This window comes from Aotus nancymaae, unplaced genomic scaffold (assembly GCF_030222135.1).
Source record: "Aotus nancymaae isolate 86718 unplaced genomic scaffold, 86718_ANA_hifiasm-v0.15.2.pri h1tg000059l, whole genome shotgun sequence".
Lineage (NCBI taxonomy): Eukaryota > Metazoa > Chordata > Mammalia > Primates > Aotidae > Aotus > Aotus nancymaae.
Window position 1 is genome coordinate 77,380,470 of NW_026988473.1, and position 16,279 is coordinate 77,396,748.

General features: G+C 39.3%; 1 protein-coding gene across 1 annotated transcript in view; it reads left to right on the forward strand.

Annotated features, from left to right (window-relative positions):
• The window catches only part of HEPHL1 (hephaestin like 1), an 87,335-nt gene extending 75,154 nt beyond the window's left edge, over positions 1–12,181 (forward strand). The window contains exons 15-20 of the mRNA XM_021665637.2: positions 913–1,019; positions 2,522–2,744; positions 3,964–4,103; positions 9,334–9,496; positions 9,965–10,033; positions 10,119–12,181. Of these exons, the coding sequence (XP_021521312.2) occupies positions 913–1,019; positions 2,522–2,744; positions 3,964–4,103; positions 9,334–9,496; positions 9,965–10,033; positions 10,119–10,321 (905 nt within the window). The 3' untranslated portion in view covers positions 10,322–12,181. The remainder of the gene's footprint in view (positions 1–912; positions 1,020–2,521; positions 2,745–3,963; positions 4,104–9,333; positions 9,497–9,964; positions 10,034–10,118) is intronic.
• The last annotated feature ends 4,098 nt before the right edge of the window (positions 12,182–16,279 follow it).

The window sequence follows — 16,279 nt, forward strand, 5'->3', positions numbered from 1 at the left end:
ATTCGTAATTGTTGTCAATTTCTTTCTGTGCCTAATTTATAAATTAACTATAGGTATGCATGTATACGAAAACACACAGTATATATAGGTATGGCACTGTCTGTGATTTAAAGCATCTACTGGGGGTCTTGGAATGTATCCCTCCTGGATAAAGGGGGACTACTGCAGTAAACACAAAATTACACATAGAAATTAACACATTAACTGCCTTCAAAATGAAGCATTATCCTGTGTATTTGATTTCATTATTTCATTTAATCCTCACAACAATTAGCAAACTATAATGACCAACTCACTTTACAGATAAGGATACTAAAGGTCAGTGAAGTTAAGTAGCTTGTCAAATGTAGGAGAAATAGGAAGTCATAGTGTTGAGGTTTGGAACTAGGTCTCTCTGATTCTGGTTCTCACCAGATCTCACCTGCCCACTCGAGAAGATTTTAGAAAACACTGGCACCAGAGTCCTAGACCCCAGACTCTCTGATTTCACTGGTCTGGGGTGAGGCCTGAGCAACAAGAGCTTACAAAGCTCCCTGGTGACTCTCCTAAGAGGCCAAGGCAGAGGTCCTTGATGACTAAGATGTGCTCAAGGGCAGCTCTTGGGAGGGAGATAAACATTTAAGGAGAAAAGCAGTGAGGTACAAAATGTTTTTATTTCCTGAATACACACCAGTTGGCAATAGAAACAGGAAAACTAGGGAAGGCTAGAGCTTGAGATGACAAATCTCCTTTTTCATTTTGAAATAGTAGAAATCAAGAGGAGAGTTTAATAAGGACATGTGTAATGAATGGGTAATTCTCTCCGGCAATAAACATTAATGGAAATATATGAAGGCCTGCTTGTATTTCTTCAGATAAATCATCTGACTCACAGGTAATTCTAATAATTTTTTTCCATTTCATTTGTTTCAGGAGAAGTAAAAACTTATAGATGGAATATCCCTAAAAGATCTGGTCCAGGGCCTTCTGATCCCAATTGTATTCCATGGGTCTACTATTCAACAGTAAACTTTGTGAAGGTAAGGGGGACGGAGCAACCAAAAGGCTTAAAATAGTCCGGATGAAAGTTGATTACTCAGGTCATCACGACTTGGGTTGGTATATGTGAAAGTGTGTCATGATTCAGAGCAAGGGTCTCCTACTATGGCCATTTACCAAATGTAGCCATGCCGAGTTTATGTTTCCATTGTCAATGGTTGACTTGAGTAGCTGCAACAGAGACTGTATGACCCACAAAGTCAAAGATATTTACCATCTGGCGCTTTCCAAAAGTTAAAAAAAAAAAAAAAAGGTTTGCTGACCCTTAATTTAAAGTATGTGGGCTAAAAACAAACAAAATCTCAACATTTCAATTACCAAATTTAGAACTGAAAAAGATAAAAGGTTTCAAGCAAAAGAGGATTTGTAAATATATAACAATAAAATAACTTAGAATACAAGTTATTTGATTTATGGTTTTGGATGTGTGAAACCTGTTCATTTTAAATGCATTACCAGGGCTACTAGGGCTCAGGAAAAGAAAGTTCACTCTAAACATAGTAACTGAAACTATAAAACTATTTGAATGATAAATGATCTAACTTTGAAATAAAAGACAAAGTTTCAATATTGAATTTGAGCCAGTTATGTGTATGTAAAACAAGCACAGTCTTAATTACATCCCATAAACCAAAGTCCAACCTAAAGTCGTTATCTGATGTAAGATGTAAGCATTGCCTATTAGAGAAAAAATGGGAGGGATTATCTTAACCTTCGTCTTAGACATTAGATGGCTTGTATTCATGTCCTTGACTTGTACTAGACAGTTCTAGAGTTCAGGAGATAGGTATACGAGGCACTTGAATAAACTTACATATGAGAATTATGGGAAAATCCATATTTATTATTTTACGCATCACAACAAATATTTATTGAGCATTTGTGATGTGCAAATGACCCCACCAAATACCATGAGAGATGCAGATACTCTTGTCTTGAAGAAACGTATAACTTTGTGGGGAAAGTAATACATGTCCACACTTGTAACTGTACAAGTCTGAATCTGGTGAATTCTATAGGAGTGGCAGGCTAACTAAAGTACTACAGAAGGCTTTGGAAGGAGAGTCTAGGAAGAAAGAGCATGATGAGCAAAGATGAAAATAGGAAAGTAGGGGGAATGTTTGGGACATGTTGAGAGTTCCATTTTGCTATCATATGGGGTTCAATAGGAAACCAAGGGGTAGCCTAAGCCAGAAAAGTTCATTAGGAGGGCACAGAGAGGGGCTCACGGACCTGCAAGGATTTGTATTTAATTCTGCAGACCATGTAGAATCACTGAAGACTTCTAGATATGGGAGTATAAAGATTAATGTGTTAGTAGTCAACAGGAGGGACTGGAGGTGGGGTGAATCAGAGCCGAGAGAGGAATCAGTTTCTAGTCCAGGGTGAGGTATTACGACCCTACACTAGAGTGGTGGCAGGTGGAATGAAATGTTATTAAATTACTTAATGGCTTTTTAAATTCAGTTTATTTATCTTCCAGGATACGTATAGTGGTTTGATGGGTCCTCTGATTACATGCCGAGAAGGAGTGTTGAATGAAAAGGGAAGAAGAAGTGATGTTTATTATGAATTTGCTCTTTTGTTTTTGGTGTTTAATGAGAATGAATCCTGGTATCTGGATGACAATATTAAGAAGTATCTCAACAAAGATCCACGAAATTTTAAGCACACTGATGATTTTGAGGAAAGCAACAGAATGCATGGTATACCTGAAGTTTAAAAAGAAGCCTATGTTGAGATAAGGTCACAGGAATTCCTGTAAATGTAGGAGGCTCCCAGCATCCTTCTCTGAGCCTTTTCTCCTTCCCAGGGGCACCTGGACTGAAGGAAGTCCTCTAACGCTTTCCTTCAGACTGAACTAGCCTAGCCACTGGTTGGCCGGCAACAAAGTCACTGAGGCTTTGAACCAACTTGTAGGGGCATGTATTTCTGAATGCTGGGATCTCTAAACTCTAAGACTGTGAAGTAATACTTTAAAAACAAATCATTGCTTATTGTCATATTTTTGTAAGAATATGTGATAACTTCTATTTGATCAAATTTAAGGTCCAGATTTAATTGTTTCTGGGATATGAAACAAAATCTCAAATTTCTATTTTAATGTATCTATGCTACTTAATTCTATATAATTTAAGGTAGTTTTTTGGTGGGAGTAATGTGTTCGAATTGACACATCCACAGTTTCTCACCAGCAGCTATTTTGGACCAAAAGTGAACAAAAAGGCCTTGCCCAAGGTCACAAAGCTAGTTGTTAATATAGATTAGAATATAGAAGCCTGATTTCCTATTCAGCTACTCTTTCCACTACCAATTCTGCTTTCTTCTCTTAGAGATTTCTTAGTATACGCTCCATTTTTAATGAATGCAGGTCATTTGGTTGTGCCGTGATGCACAAAATAAAAAGTCAGTAGACCCCGGAGGAGTGGGAGTCACCATCCTGTAAACTCAGATTGCTCTGGTCATTGTTAGGTTACGGGCTCAGCCCTTGTGAAGCTCTCTTTTATTTTTGGAGATTCTCAACAAGTGAAATATTAAGAAAATAGCTTCTAATTCACTCCATTTTGATTTATATAAACTTGTTTATGCCTTAGTTTACTCTCTGTAGAGTGGTATAAATCTGGCTACCTTTCCAATGAGCCCATAATTCCCTTCATAAAGCTATTCTGCTGAATAAACAAAACACTGCCATCAAGATGTGGCTTTAAAACTGCTATTTCTTTATTCTCATTCTCTTTATAGAAAGATTTCTCAGTAATCTGAATTTTGGGTCTAGAATGGTGGGACATTGCTAGGGCTGAGAGATTGTTACATGTTTACCAGAAAGATGAAAATATCAGTGACCTAAAGATCCTCTGGAAACATTTCAAAAATCAGCTTATCTTTTAACTAACCAAAGGTTATTTTCTTATCACCTTTTTAAAGCTATTAATGGAAAGATTTTTGGGAATCTCCACGGCCTCATAATGAACGAAGACACAATGACAAACTGGTATTTGTTAGGGATAGGAAGTGAAGTAGACATACATACCATCCATTATCACGCCGAGAGCTTTCTTTTCAAAGTAAGTATAAGGAAAGTGCTTTGGGAAAGACTTTTTTGAACTAACAAATTCAATGTATCTCCATGGAAAATAAAAGTTACTTGGTAATAATGCTTTGAGGGGAGGAGAGAATGAAACAGAATAATGCGATTGCACCCTTTCCCTGGTAGATATTTCTTAATATGTATATGTATGTCGTTGTGCTTATAAAAATCTCTCCAAGCCTCAGATGAGAGTTTTCTCATCAATTACCTGTGGATAACTCCGACCATTCTGGAATATGCTGTTAATATTGTATATGAAAGTACTGACAGCATTTGTCCCTTTTCCTCACCCTCCCTTTTCTCTTTCCCTTTCCTTCTCCCCACTTTTTTCTTTTTCTGTGTGATTAGCTAACAGAATAACTCTATCCAGTAAAGGAGTTATTTTAAGTTCTGGCCTGAGCCATCAAACTTTGTCTTGACTTTTGCCCTAGTGAGCTGTGCTGGACCATGTGTGACCTTCAACCCTCTAGCATCAAGCTATACCATATGGGTGGTGCTCACTGTACAGCAGAACCACCTGGAGAACTATGTAAAAATCCAATTGCCAGGCCCCGCCCCAGACCTGCTGAATCAGAATCTCCATGGATAAGATCCAAATAATCCGTCATCTCAAGTTCTCAGTGCTTTCTACAAGGAAGTGGAATAGAAAAGAACAATCACATTCAATGTGTGGGGAAAACTGGAATTGATCTTTTCTAGTTAGACATGAATAAATGGTAACTTTAATAAGACACTTCATATCCTTTCTCCTCTCTGTATTTCAGCATTGTTTAGGACACCAAGTATTAGTCTGCTGTGATTAGAGTTTCACATATTAAATGGCTATGCTGCTTTTCAGAATTTGGCTTTTTTTAACTCACATTTTAAAAATTATATTAAAAATTTATAAAATTTAATAAAATACATAAAATTATGAAAGTTATAATATACTTAAAAAATATAATTTACATGAAATACAATTCACCCTAGTGTACAGTTCTCCATTGATAAGGACATACAGTAGTGTAACCAATGGTAGTCAAAATATAGAATACTTTTATTTCCCCTACAGATTTCCCCATTGCACCCTCTAGTGTCAACTACTTCCCCATACTTAACACCTGGCAACCACTGTGTCTATAGTTTTGCCTTTTTTTTTTTTTAAATCATCATTTCTATTTCTTTATAGACAAGGAAACAGACACGAAGAGACTTAACTAGATTGATTTGTAAAATGTTCTGTTCCTACGTATGAGGAGGAGGGGCTGTTGAAAAGAAACCCCCTCCCAGGCCAAATTATCCACCCAACTTGTCATGCCACATACCTCAAATTCCCTACACCAGAGATTTATTTACTTAGATGAAGGCACTGGTAATTTTACCAGGAATCTCCTAGTAAAATAAAAATAGCTCCGAGGGAAAGCCATTGTTGACCCACAACCCTTTGTCTTGCAAGACTGGTTTTCCAAGAAACAATTTAAGCTTAGAGTGGGGCTTGTAGGGAATACAGCCTGCATGGGGGAACTCAAAGAGGAAGGGGAGTCTCCAGGAACTGTCAGCATAGACATGCCACAAGGAAACAATCGCCTCTTGAAAAGCTCCAGGCACCCAGGGGCAGTCAATCCCCAGTGTTCAGATACGAAAGACCCAGAAAAGTCAAGCTAGAAAAGGCCAAAGACCAACCCAGGCAGCTCTTCACGGTATGCTGTGCTTCATGTCAAAATATAGGACTTTGCCATCAATGGTTTGGGGCCAGGAGTCAGTCCTGGACGTCTGTGGCGTCTTTCACTGGGCTTTCTCAGTCACATGAGCAAAGACTCTCTTTTTCATTAGCAAGAATGCAAAATGCCCAAATGCATCATCAACTGAGGAAATCATTTTGTTTCAACAGATTTCAATCTCTCCAGCACCCAAATGTGTTTCATGATAGAGCTGAAGGAATTCTGTCAGCAAAATGCAGTGTTCTAAGACCAAGAGCACTCCACTATGACAGGGCTAACTAGCACGAGCACCTGGACAGTCCTCGGGTCAGAGACTGCTTTCCATAGACGCAGCAACCGAGGAAATCGTAGATTGTAGCATCTTGCATCTGGCTTGTTTCATGTAGCGTAGGCACCCGAATTGCATCCATCTTGTTACGTGTATCGCTGGTTTGTTTCATCTGATTGTTGAGTAGGGTTCCGTTGTAAGGATATGATGCAGTTCGTTCATCCATTCTGCTGTTTATTACAAATCCAGTCCTTACAAACATTCGTGCACATGTGTTTGTGTGAACATAAGTTTTCATTTTCCTTGAGAAAATACCTAGAAGTAAGATTGCTAAGCCATGGGATAAGTGTGTTTGATTTCATAAGAAACTGCCAAACTGTTTTCCAAAGAGGCAGTACCATTTTGCATTTCCAAAGAAATATATCAGCACTCGATGTGTTGCACATCCACAACGTGCAGTTGGTATTTTTAGTTTTTATTTCATTTCTTTTCCCCTTAGGCATTCCCCCCTTGCAAGGCTAATGATATTGAGCATCTTTTCATGTGTTTATTTATAATCTGTCATCTGTAAATCTTTGGTGAAGTGTCCACATTTTAGCCCATTTAAAAAAATTAGATTACTTGTTTCCTTATCATAGGGTTTGAGGGCTTTATATATTCTGGATAGAAATCCTTTTTCAGTGATGTGACTCACAAATATTTGCTTCCAGTTTGTGGCTTATCTTTTCATTCTCTTAACAGCTTTGAAATAGAAGTTCTTAATTTTTGATGAAGTACAGTTTTTCTTTTGTTTTCTTTTATAGATCATACTTTTGGTGTCATAGATAAGAAATTTTGGCCTTACTCAAGGTCACAAAAAGGTCTTTGTTTTCTTTTGCAAGTGGTATAGTTTCAGGTTTTATATTTAGGGCTCTGAGACATTTTAATTTTTGTATGTGGTTCAAGATATGAAATAAGGTTCATTTTTCTGCATATGTATGTCCAAATATTTCATCACCACTCATTGAAAAGATTATATTTCTATCGAATTGGCTCTTCACTTTTGTCAAAATCATATTGACCACATATATGTGGGTCTATGTCTGGGCTCTCTATTCTGTTACACTGGTTTATAGCCTGCCCTTTCTTGAATGTCACAATGTCTTGATTACTTTAGTGTTATAATAAGTCTCAAAATCAGATGGTGATTGTTTTAGCCATTCTAGATGTTTGACTTCCCATATAAATTTTACAAATAACTTGCTGATTTTGATTTTTAAAATCCTGTTGGGATTTTGATTGGTATTGCACTGAGTCTATACAATGGATTGGACAGAACTAACATAACAATATTGAGGCTTTCAATCCATGAACATGGGTTATCTATTTAGCTCTTCTTTGATTTCTTTCATCAGCATTTTGTAGTTTTCAGTATACAGATCTTGCATATATTTTCTTAGATTTACACCTAAATGTATAAGAGGCTTTGCTAATAGTGTAAATAGTAGTGTTTTTATTAAAATTTCTAGTTGTTTTTTGCCAGTATTTAGAAATATAATTGATTTTTTGCATATTGACCTTGCATCCTGCATCTTTGCTAAACTCACTTTAGTTCCAATAGTTTTCCTGTAGATTGTAGGGGGATTTTCTATGCAGATAATCATGTCTGTGAATAGACATGTCTTTATTTATTTTCAATCTGTATATCTTTTATTTCTTTTGTCTTATTGCACTGGCTAGGACCTGTAGTGCAATTTTGAATATGAGTGGTGAAAGTGGACATCCTCACTTTGTTCTTAATCTTACAAGGGGAGCATTTAGTCTTTCACTTTTTAACATAAAGTTAGCTGTAGCTTTTTTTGTGGATCCCATTATCAGGTCGAGGAAGTTTCCTTCTAAATTTGCTCAGAGTTTTGATCATCAACAAATGTTACATTATATCAAATGGTTTTTCCGCATCTATTAAGATTATCAGACGCTTTTTCTTCTTCAATCCATTGCTGAATTACATTTATTGATTTTGGAGTTTTTAAACACTTTTTCAGTCCCAGGATAAACCTTACTTGGTCATGATGTATTTATTATTCCTTTTTGTGGAATTGATTTGCTAGTATTTTGTTACGGGCTTTTCATCGCTTGTAGCTTTTTTTTTTCTTCTAATGCATTTGTTTGGTTTTGGTATCACAGTAATTCTGGTCTCATGAGTTGGAAGTGTTCTTTCCTATTCTATTTTCTAGAACAATTTGTTAACCATTGGCATTATTTCTCCTTTAAATGTTTGGTAGAATTCGCCAGTAAAGCCATCTGGAGTTTAATTTGTTAGAATATCCTGAAGCAATTTCAGTTTCTTTAATAGATAAGTGCTATTCCAGTTACTGATTTATTCTTGAGTGATCTTCAGCAGTTTGTGTCTTTTAAGGAATTTGTTCATACCATCTACATTGTAGAATTTATGGATCAGAGGTGTTTCTCCAGTATTTCCTTTTTAATATTTGTAAGATATTAGTGATGCCTTCACTTTCATTCTTGGCATTTCTAATGTGTCTTTTTCCCTTTTCCCTTGGTTAGTCTGCCCAGAGCTCTGTATTAGTTATCTATTGGTACATAACAAATTACTCTAAAACTTAGTGGCCTAAAACACTTATCTCACAGTTTCTTTGGATCAAGAAGCTGGGAGTAGTTTAGCTAGTTGGTTGGTTCAGAATCTTTCATGAGGAGGCAATCAGGATATCTACCAGAGCTGAAGTTTTCAAAGGTTTCACTGTAGCTGGAGTTTCCACTTCCAAACTTACTCATATGGTTGTTGACCAGCAGCTTCCGCTCCTGATCATGTGGGTAAGATGTGAAAACTGGTTTCCTCCAGTGAGTAATCCAAGAGAAAAGGATGAGAGAGCATCTAAGACAGAAGTCTCGATAACCTTATGTTGGAACTGGAATGCCAATGCTTCTTCCACATGCTATAGGTCACATATACTGACCCTTATACAATTTAGGTAGGAACTGCAAAGGTTATGAACACCAGGAGAGTGGGGATCCTTGTGGGTCATCATGGAAGCTGGCTACTACAGAATTTATTGATTTTATGGATCTGTTCAAAGAATCAGCTTTAGATAACTCTGCTGTACTTCTATTCTTGATTTCTGCTCTTTCTTATGTCCTTCCTTTTGCTTACTGTGGGTTTTGTTTTTGTTCTTCTTTCTCTTCTTGCTGTTCTGAGCAAAGAAGGCTACTAGCTGTTGTTTTTAAAAACATTTTTGCAGGTAGATAAATCTTACCGAGAAGATGTGTATGATCTCTTTCCTGGGACATTCCAAACCATTGAACTGTTTGCAGATCACCCAGGGACATGGCTGCTTCACTGTCATGTGTCTGACCACATTCATGCTGGCATGGAGACAACCTACACGGTCCTTCGTAACATAGGTACTGTTGTCCGTCGGTGATGCCAGATGATGGCACCAAGCTTCCTGTAGACCTTGAAAACAGAAGGCATGACAAAAACCCAGATATAGCCCTCAACAAGCTCACTGTCAAGTAAAAGAGATATAATGTAATATGTAACTGTAATCAAGTATGCTATACGCCATAGCAGAATGCAGAGTACAGGGTTTAGTGGCAGCAGTAGGAGGGAATGGGTAACAGGTGGAGGATCTTAGCCAAAGTTTCACAGAGGCCATGATGCTCCAGATAGAGTCAATGGGTGAGCAGAAGTGGGAAAGGCAGATGGGGCAGGAAAGTATGTACATGGGAATGAAGTAGCACGGTGAGAATCCAGAAATGATTGGCAGATTCTGATGGGATAAGTCCTCACTGGTGAAATGAAATTCTCATGTCATGAAAAGAATCCCCTTCTGCTGTTAATGAAACAATCAACTTGTCTTCTTTGTGCAGACAACAGGATTCCTTACTCCACCACATCTCCTGGAGGGGCATCTCACCCAGCCACAGTGCCATCTAACGGTAATGATACCCTCTCCCCGTGTAAATGAGTCAACATTTCACTCCTCAAAAATGGTAGGGGACTGACACTTTTTGTTTTTCACAGAACAACCTGGCAAGGAGCAGCTCTATTTCTTTGGGAAGAATCTGGGTCCAACGGGAGCCAAGGCAGCCTTGGTCATCCTTTTCATCATTGGACTCCTCCTTCTGATCGCCACAGTGATTCTTTCCCTCAGACTCCGCTCTTCAATGAAGCAGACAGATTACCAGGAAGTCCAGTCCTGTGCTCTCCCTACAGATGCCCTGTGAATCATCTGGTCCCCCTCAACAGGAAGGGGTGATGTCCCACAGCTGACCAGATGCCAACCAACAGGGAAACTGGACCAAGCCATCACTCACCAAGGAAGGTTGACACTGTATCCTGGATCAGGTTTCTGATCCTCTAAAACATCATCAAAAGCGATTTGCTTTTATTTATTTATTTTTAAACGGGCTGTGAATAATCCTCAGATACAAAACACAGAAAAAGGAGAATGGGCATGGCTGAGAATGTCAACTCTTAATCTATTCTCTGGATGGATTCAGTGTGAATGGGAGACCCTCTGAAAGATATCTTTATATTCCATCTTTTATAATTCTTAAACATTGCTTTCTTAGCTAACCACCAGTTTCTAGATGAACAGCTTCTAGAAAAAGTTAGAGTACCTCAGACATTTCACCAGAAGGGCACTAATTTTTCAACATTGTTGTATAACATGTGTCCGTTGGTTGTTCAACAGAAAATATCTTTCTTAGGAGTTCTTGGAAATGTCTAAGTCAGTGTCTGCTGATAGAATGAGACAAAATAAATTTTTTGGAGGCTTTAACCAGCTCTCCTTGCCTTTTCCTCTTTGATATAAATAACCCATGCACTGCTTGTTATAAAAAGCAAAGTTATAAGCTTTTTTCTTAATCACTGCTGTTTTTATTAAAACCTGTAGAAATACTTGAATGTTTACAATTCACTTCATGTTATACATTTTTACAATGTTTCTGTGGCAATGTTTGTACTTTCAAAAATCAACTAGGGAAATTGAATTTCTATTTCAGACTGTGGAAGGGCTGAAATCTGTAAAAGAGCAGGTTAGGCTCTCCCTTTATGAATCAGGGACTCCCCGAGAGCTTAGAGTAAGCTCTCCGTAGGGGAGGGAAGCTTTGCAGGAGGCAAGTCCCGGCTTGAATTTGAAGTCCGATTTTTCATTCAGTTAGGGGGCATCTTTACGAGTCTCCATCTTCTGTGAAATAATAACATTCCTATTGTATGAGAAATACCAGGAGGAATTTATCAATGTAGGTGACTGGATGGGAGAAGGGATCTCTCAGGATACTCGATTCCATGCCTTTTAAAGACATAGCCCTTTACGGGAGGAGAGAAAAAGGAAAAGGAAAGGCGAGAAAAAGATAATCTTGGTGGCCAATTCTCTTAAACCATTAAATCAGCTTTTAAAATTAATATGTAATTTCAAAGGTTCAAATGCAAAAATAAAATATTAAAGAACGAAACTCAACCCGTTATGAGGCAATCTATCCTGCCTGTACCTATCCGTAGACATTAGGTGTAAGATTGATAACAGCAACTTTGTTTATTACAAGACTGAGAAATTGCTTTTAGCTCTGGGCAAGATGCCCTGGGATGCCAATGCCAACACGAGATGAGTGATACTTGTATGCCTGCCTTAGCAGCGGATCATCTGAATGTCACCGTGAATGACAAGGACCTAAGAAATATTCTGGTGAAGGGACCTTACGTACTGTCTCATCTTCATCTTGGTGAGGGGAAGGAAATGGGTAACTGGATAGAAGCTATAGTCTTTACATAGAAGGGAATGCAAATGCTAATAGTTCTGTTCATAGTTTGCCTGAATGTCATATCAAACAGCATACACAAAAGATTTTGAATTTCAGCCTGCTAACCATTGACAATGTGATTTCATAGTACAAGCTCTACAGTTTTCATACATGTGGAGGCTGCACAATTTCATAATAATTATTGTAAATGCCTTATTTATTACACATCTTAGTAAGACGAGTTGTTCAGCTGTCTTTTCTCCCTTCTAAATTTATTTTTTTAATGAAAACAAAACCACAAAGTAGTTTTATTGCATTCTTTCTCATTTTAATAAAGTTTCACGTAAGGTGGTTATTTGCATGGTTATTTTCATTTAAAATTATCACTAAACTAGGTTAGGTAAAGGGGAATTAATTTTTAGATATTAAGGGGTTCTGACTATGCCAATGATACTTGTTGGAAGAAATGAAACAAAATAATGTATCTCCACAAATAATATGACTTCTCAAACATTGTTTCGTCAAAAAAACTTTGCTCCTTGTTCTCAGCCTCACTCTTGAGAAAATCAGCTCTGCCTTCACTTACACACACCTTTCCCTCCTGTTACAATACAAGTGTCCCTGCTCCTAGGAGGACAGGCTCTCCGTTTGACTTTGGGCCTCATTGCTTCTTGCTTTCTCAAGGACTTCATTTCCTTGAGTATCCGTTTTTCTTTCTGCATCTTTCTGTGAAATTATCAGCAATGTCTACCATTAAAAACAGAAAGCAATGAGCTGTCTTCTTTAACTCTATAATCTCCTCCATCCTAGTTTCTCTCTTCCTTTGATAGCAGAACACAGAAGTATTCATACTTGGTGCCTGTACCACCTCACCCCATGCATTCCTCACCCCATTCCAATGGCTTTCAATCCAGTGTGACCAACCCCTACGCCCCAGTCTGCTAGGGTAGAGATCACCAGCCATGATGCCATTTCCAGTGGCTTCTTCTCCCTTTTTATCTTACTCAACGTCTCAGCAACAAGTAACAGCTCCTTCCTTCTGAACACTCGGTAGTCTCTAGTCCCTTGGCTCTGCAACATGACTCTCTGCCAGCCTTCTTCTTCCTCAATGACTATTCCTTCTCAATCTCTTTTGCTAGTTCCTTCTCTGCCTGACCTAAATGTTAGCATGCCTCAGAACTTGACACTGGGCCCTTTTTTCTCTTTTTACCCTCTGTGGTAGGCTGAATAATCCCCCAAAGATGTCATGTCCCTATCCCTGAATCTGTGAATGTTACTTTATGAGGCAAAAGGGACTTTGTAGGTATGACTACTTTAAGGATATTGAAGATAGAGACTTTGTACTGGATTATCCATATTGACCCTAAATGTAATCACAAGTGTCCTCATGAAAGAGAGACAGTGGGAGATCTTATGACAGAAGAAGGAGGCAATGTGAAAACTCAGGCAAGATGCTGTGCTGCTGGCTTTGCAGATGGAGGAAGGGAACATGGGCCAGGGAATGCAATGAACGCAGCTCCAGAAGATGGGCAAGGTAAGGGAATGGATTTCCTCTAGAGCCTCCAGAGGGAGGCTGGCCCTGCAGATATCTTGAAACTGATTTTGGACTTCAGAGGTCCAGAACCGTAAGAGAATAAATGTGTGCCACCAAGCTTTTGGTAATGGGTTACCAGCCACTCCATAGTTAATTTTATCCATCCTTATGTCGGGAAACCATTTTTATGCTAATAAATTCAAAATGTGTTTCTCTAATCCTGACCTTGGGCTGCAGATTCACACACAAATCCTGCTTGAGCAGGGTTACTGCTACGGTCCTCAAACCAGCCTCTCTCTCATCACTACTGCTCCTTCCAACCATTGTCCACACACTGCCTCATGTTCTTACAAATCTCATCACTTCCCTGGTTACTACCTGCTCCTGTCTTCCCATTGCACTTTTAATAACATCCAAACTCTTTACCTGGGTCTTTAAGACCCAGCTTGACTTGGCCCATGCCCACTCCTCCAACTTCTTAAACTCTGCTCCAGCTTTCATCTGCTCCTATACCCTGCTGGTTCTTTCTTGCCTCAGGGCCTTTGCACATGCTGCTTTCTATGGCTGGACTGGTCTTCCTCTCTAGCTTCTTCATTCCCTCTCTGTATTTATACACACACACACACACACACACACACACACACACACACACACACACACACACAAACAGGCTGTTTGCAAGCTGAGGAGAAAAGACAGCCAGTCTGAGTCCCTAATCTGAAGAACTTGGAGTCTGATATCGAGGACAAGAAGCATCCAGCAAAGGATTAAGATGTAGGCTGGGAGGCTAGGCCCGTCTCTTCCTCTCTTATTTTTCTGCCTGCTTTATATTTGCTGGAAGCTGATTAGATTGTGCCTACCGGATTAAGGGTGGATCTGCCTTCCCCAGTCCACTGACTCAAATGTTCATCTCTCTTGGCAACACCCTCACAGAGACATCCACGATTAATACTTTGTATCCCTCAATCCAATCAAGTTGACACTCTGTGTTCACCATCACACTCTCCTCACTTTCCCAGTTCACATGTGGTTTCCCCTGACTTCCCTTTCTAAAGTGGGTCCTTCTCTCTGTTATTTCCTATCTTCACTGTTTTCCTTTGCAGCACTTACTACAGGACGAAATCATTTTATGCCTGTTGGCTTAAGTTTTGTCTGCCTCTTTGGCTAGAATGTAGCTCTGTGGAAACAAAGACCCCTGACCTATTTGGCTCACTGTTGCATCCCCAACAGAGATTACAGTACAAATACAGAATAGTTTATCAGCAAATTTTTATTGAATGAATGAATGAATGAATATATAAAGAGATCAGGCAGCCTACTGAACTTGACTATTTTGAGTTAGACTATTTTGGTTGCAAAATCTCTCATTCAAATGCCAAGTGTCTCAAACGAGTAAAACAGAGTTCTGGGAGACTGGTTATAAGGTCTACAATCTACCTTGGCTTCTTTTTTGTTTCTTTGAGACAGAGTCTTGCTCTATTGCCCAGGCTGGAGTGCAATGTTGCGATCTTGGCTCACTGCAATCTCCATCTCCTGGTTTCAACCAATTCTCTTGCCTCGGCGTCCCGAGGAGCTGGGATTACAGGCATGTGCCACTGCACCTGGCTAACGCCCAGCTAACTTTTGTGTTTTTAGTAGAGATGTGGTTGGCCAGGCTGGTTGTGTTGGCCAGGCTGGTCTCGAACTCCTGGCCACAAGTCATCCACGGGTCTTGGCCTCTCAAAGTTTTGAGATTAGAGGTGTGAGCCACTGCACCTGGCCTCCACCTTGGCTCCCTTCTAACAAAGGACACTGGGGCAAGAGGTAGAGGAAGGGTGGAACTTGGGAGGAAGATGTGTGATTTAATCCCTAAATGTACATTATAATTATAAAAGAGTGATGTCATCAAAAACAAAGCATGAGAAACAGCCAGGAGGAACTAAGAAGACATGCTGATGAAAGAAATATACTATGGTATCCTAGATGGGCTCCTGGAACAAAAGGGTATTAGGGGGAAACTAAGGAAATCCGAATCAACTATGAGCCTTAATTAATGTACTGATATAGTCTCATTTGTTGTAAGAAATATGCTGTACTAATGTAGATGATGATAATAGGGGTCTTGTGATTTAAGATGATTAATCTGCCAGTCATGTGTAGAATGGATGCAGGAATAGGGTATATGGTGTGTGCGTGTGTGTGTGTGTGTGTGTGTGTGTGTGTGAAGAGGCAGAGTCTGGCTCTGTCACCCAGGCTGGAGTACAGTGGTACAATCATAGCTCACTGTGGCCTCAGACTCAGGCTCAAGCAGTCTTCCTGCCTTAGCCTCCACAGTGGCTAGGATTACAGGCACATAACACTACACCTGGCTATTTGTTAATAAATCTTTTTGTAGAGATGGAGTCTTGCTATGTTGCCTAGGCTTGTCTTGAACTTCTGGCCTCACGTGATAAAGTCTATTTTTTAAAAAAGCAATGTTATCTACACTCTAATTTGATGCGTTCAGGTCCTACATTTGGTAATGACAGTTATCAAATGCTAAATGACACTGAGTGGCAGGCACTGTTACACATATTATCACATTTAATTCTCAGAACAACCCATGAGGTAGGAAGCATTATCCCTATTTGGAGAATAGGGAAATTGAAGCTTAGAGACTTCCAGGGACACAGGCTTAGAATCATATAGCAAGTAAGCGACAAACCAGGAATTGAACCCAGGGTCTTACCTTCTCATTACCCCCAAAGAATGTTGGCACATGTCAGATTGATTGATTTTTGCAGTAGGAAAAATGGCTCCCTGGCTACCACACCCTTCTGTGCTACTCATTTCTATCCTCCAGACCACCACACCCGTTTGGGCCCTTGTTACTTCTCCTTTGCAAAACTTTGACAGCCTCTTACCGAGCCTCTCCATGTCCACTGTCT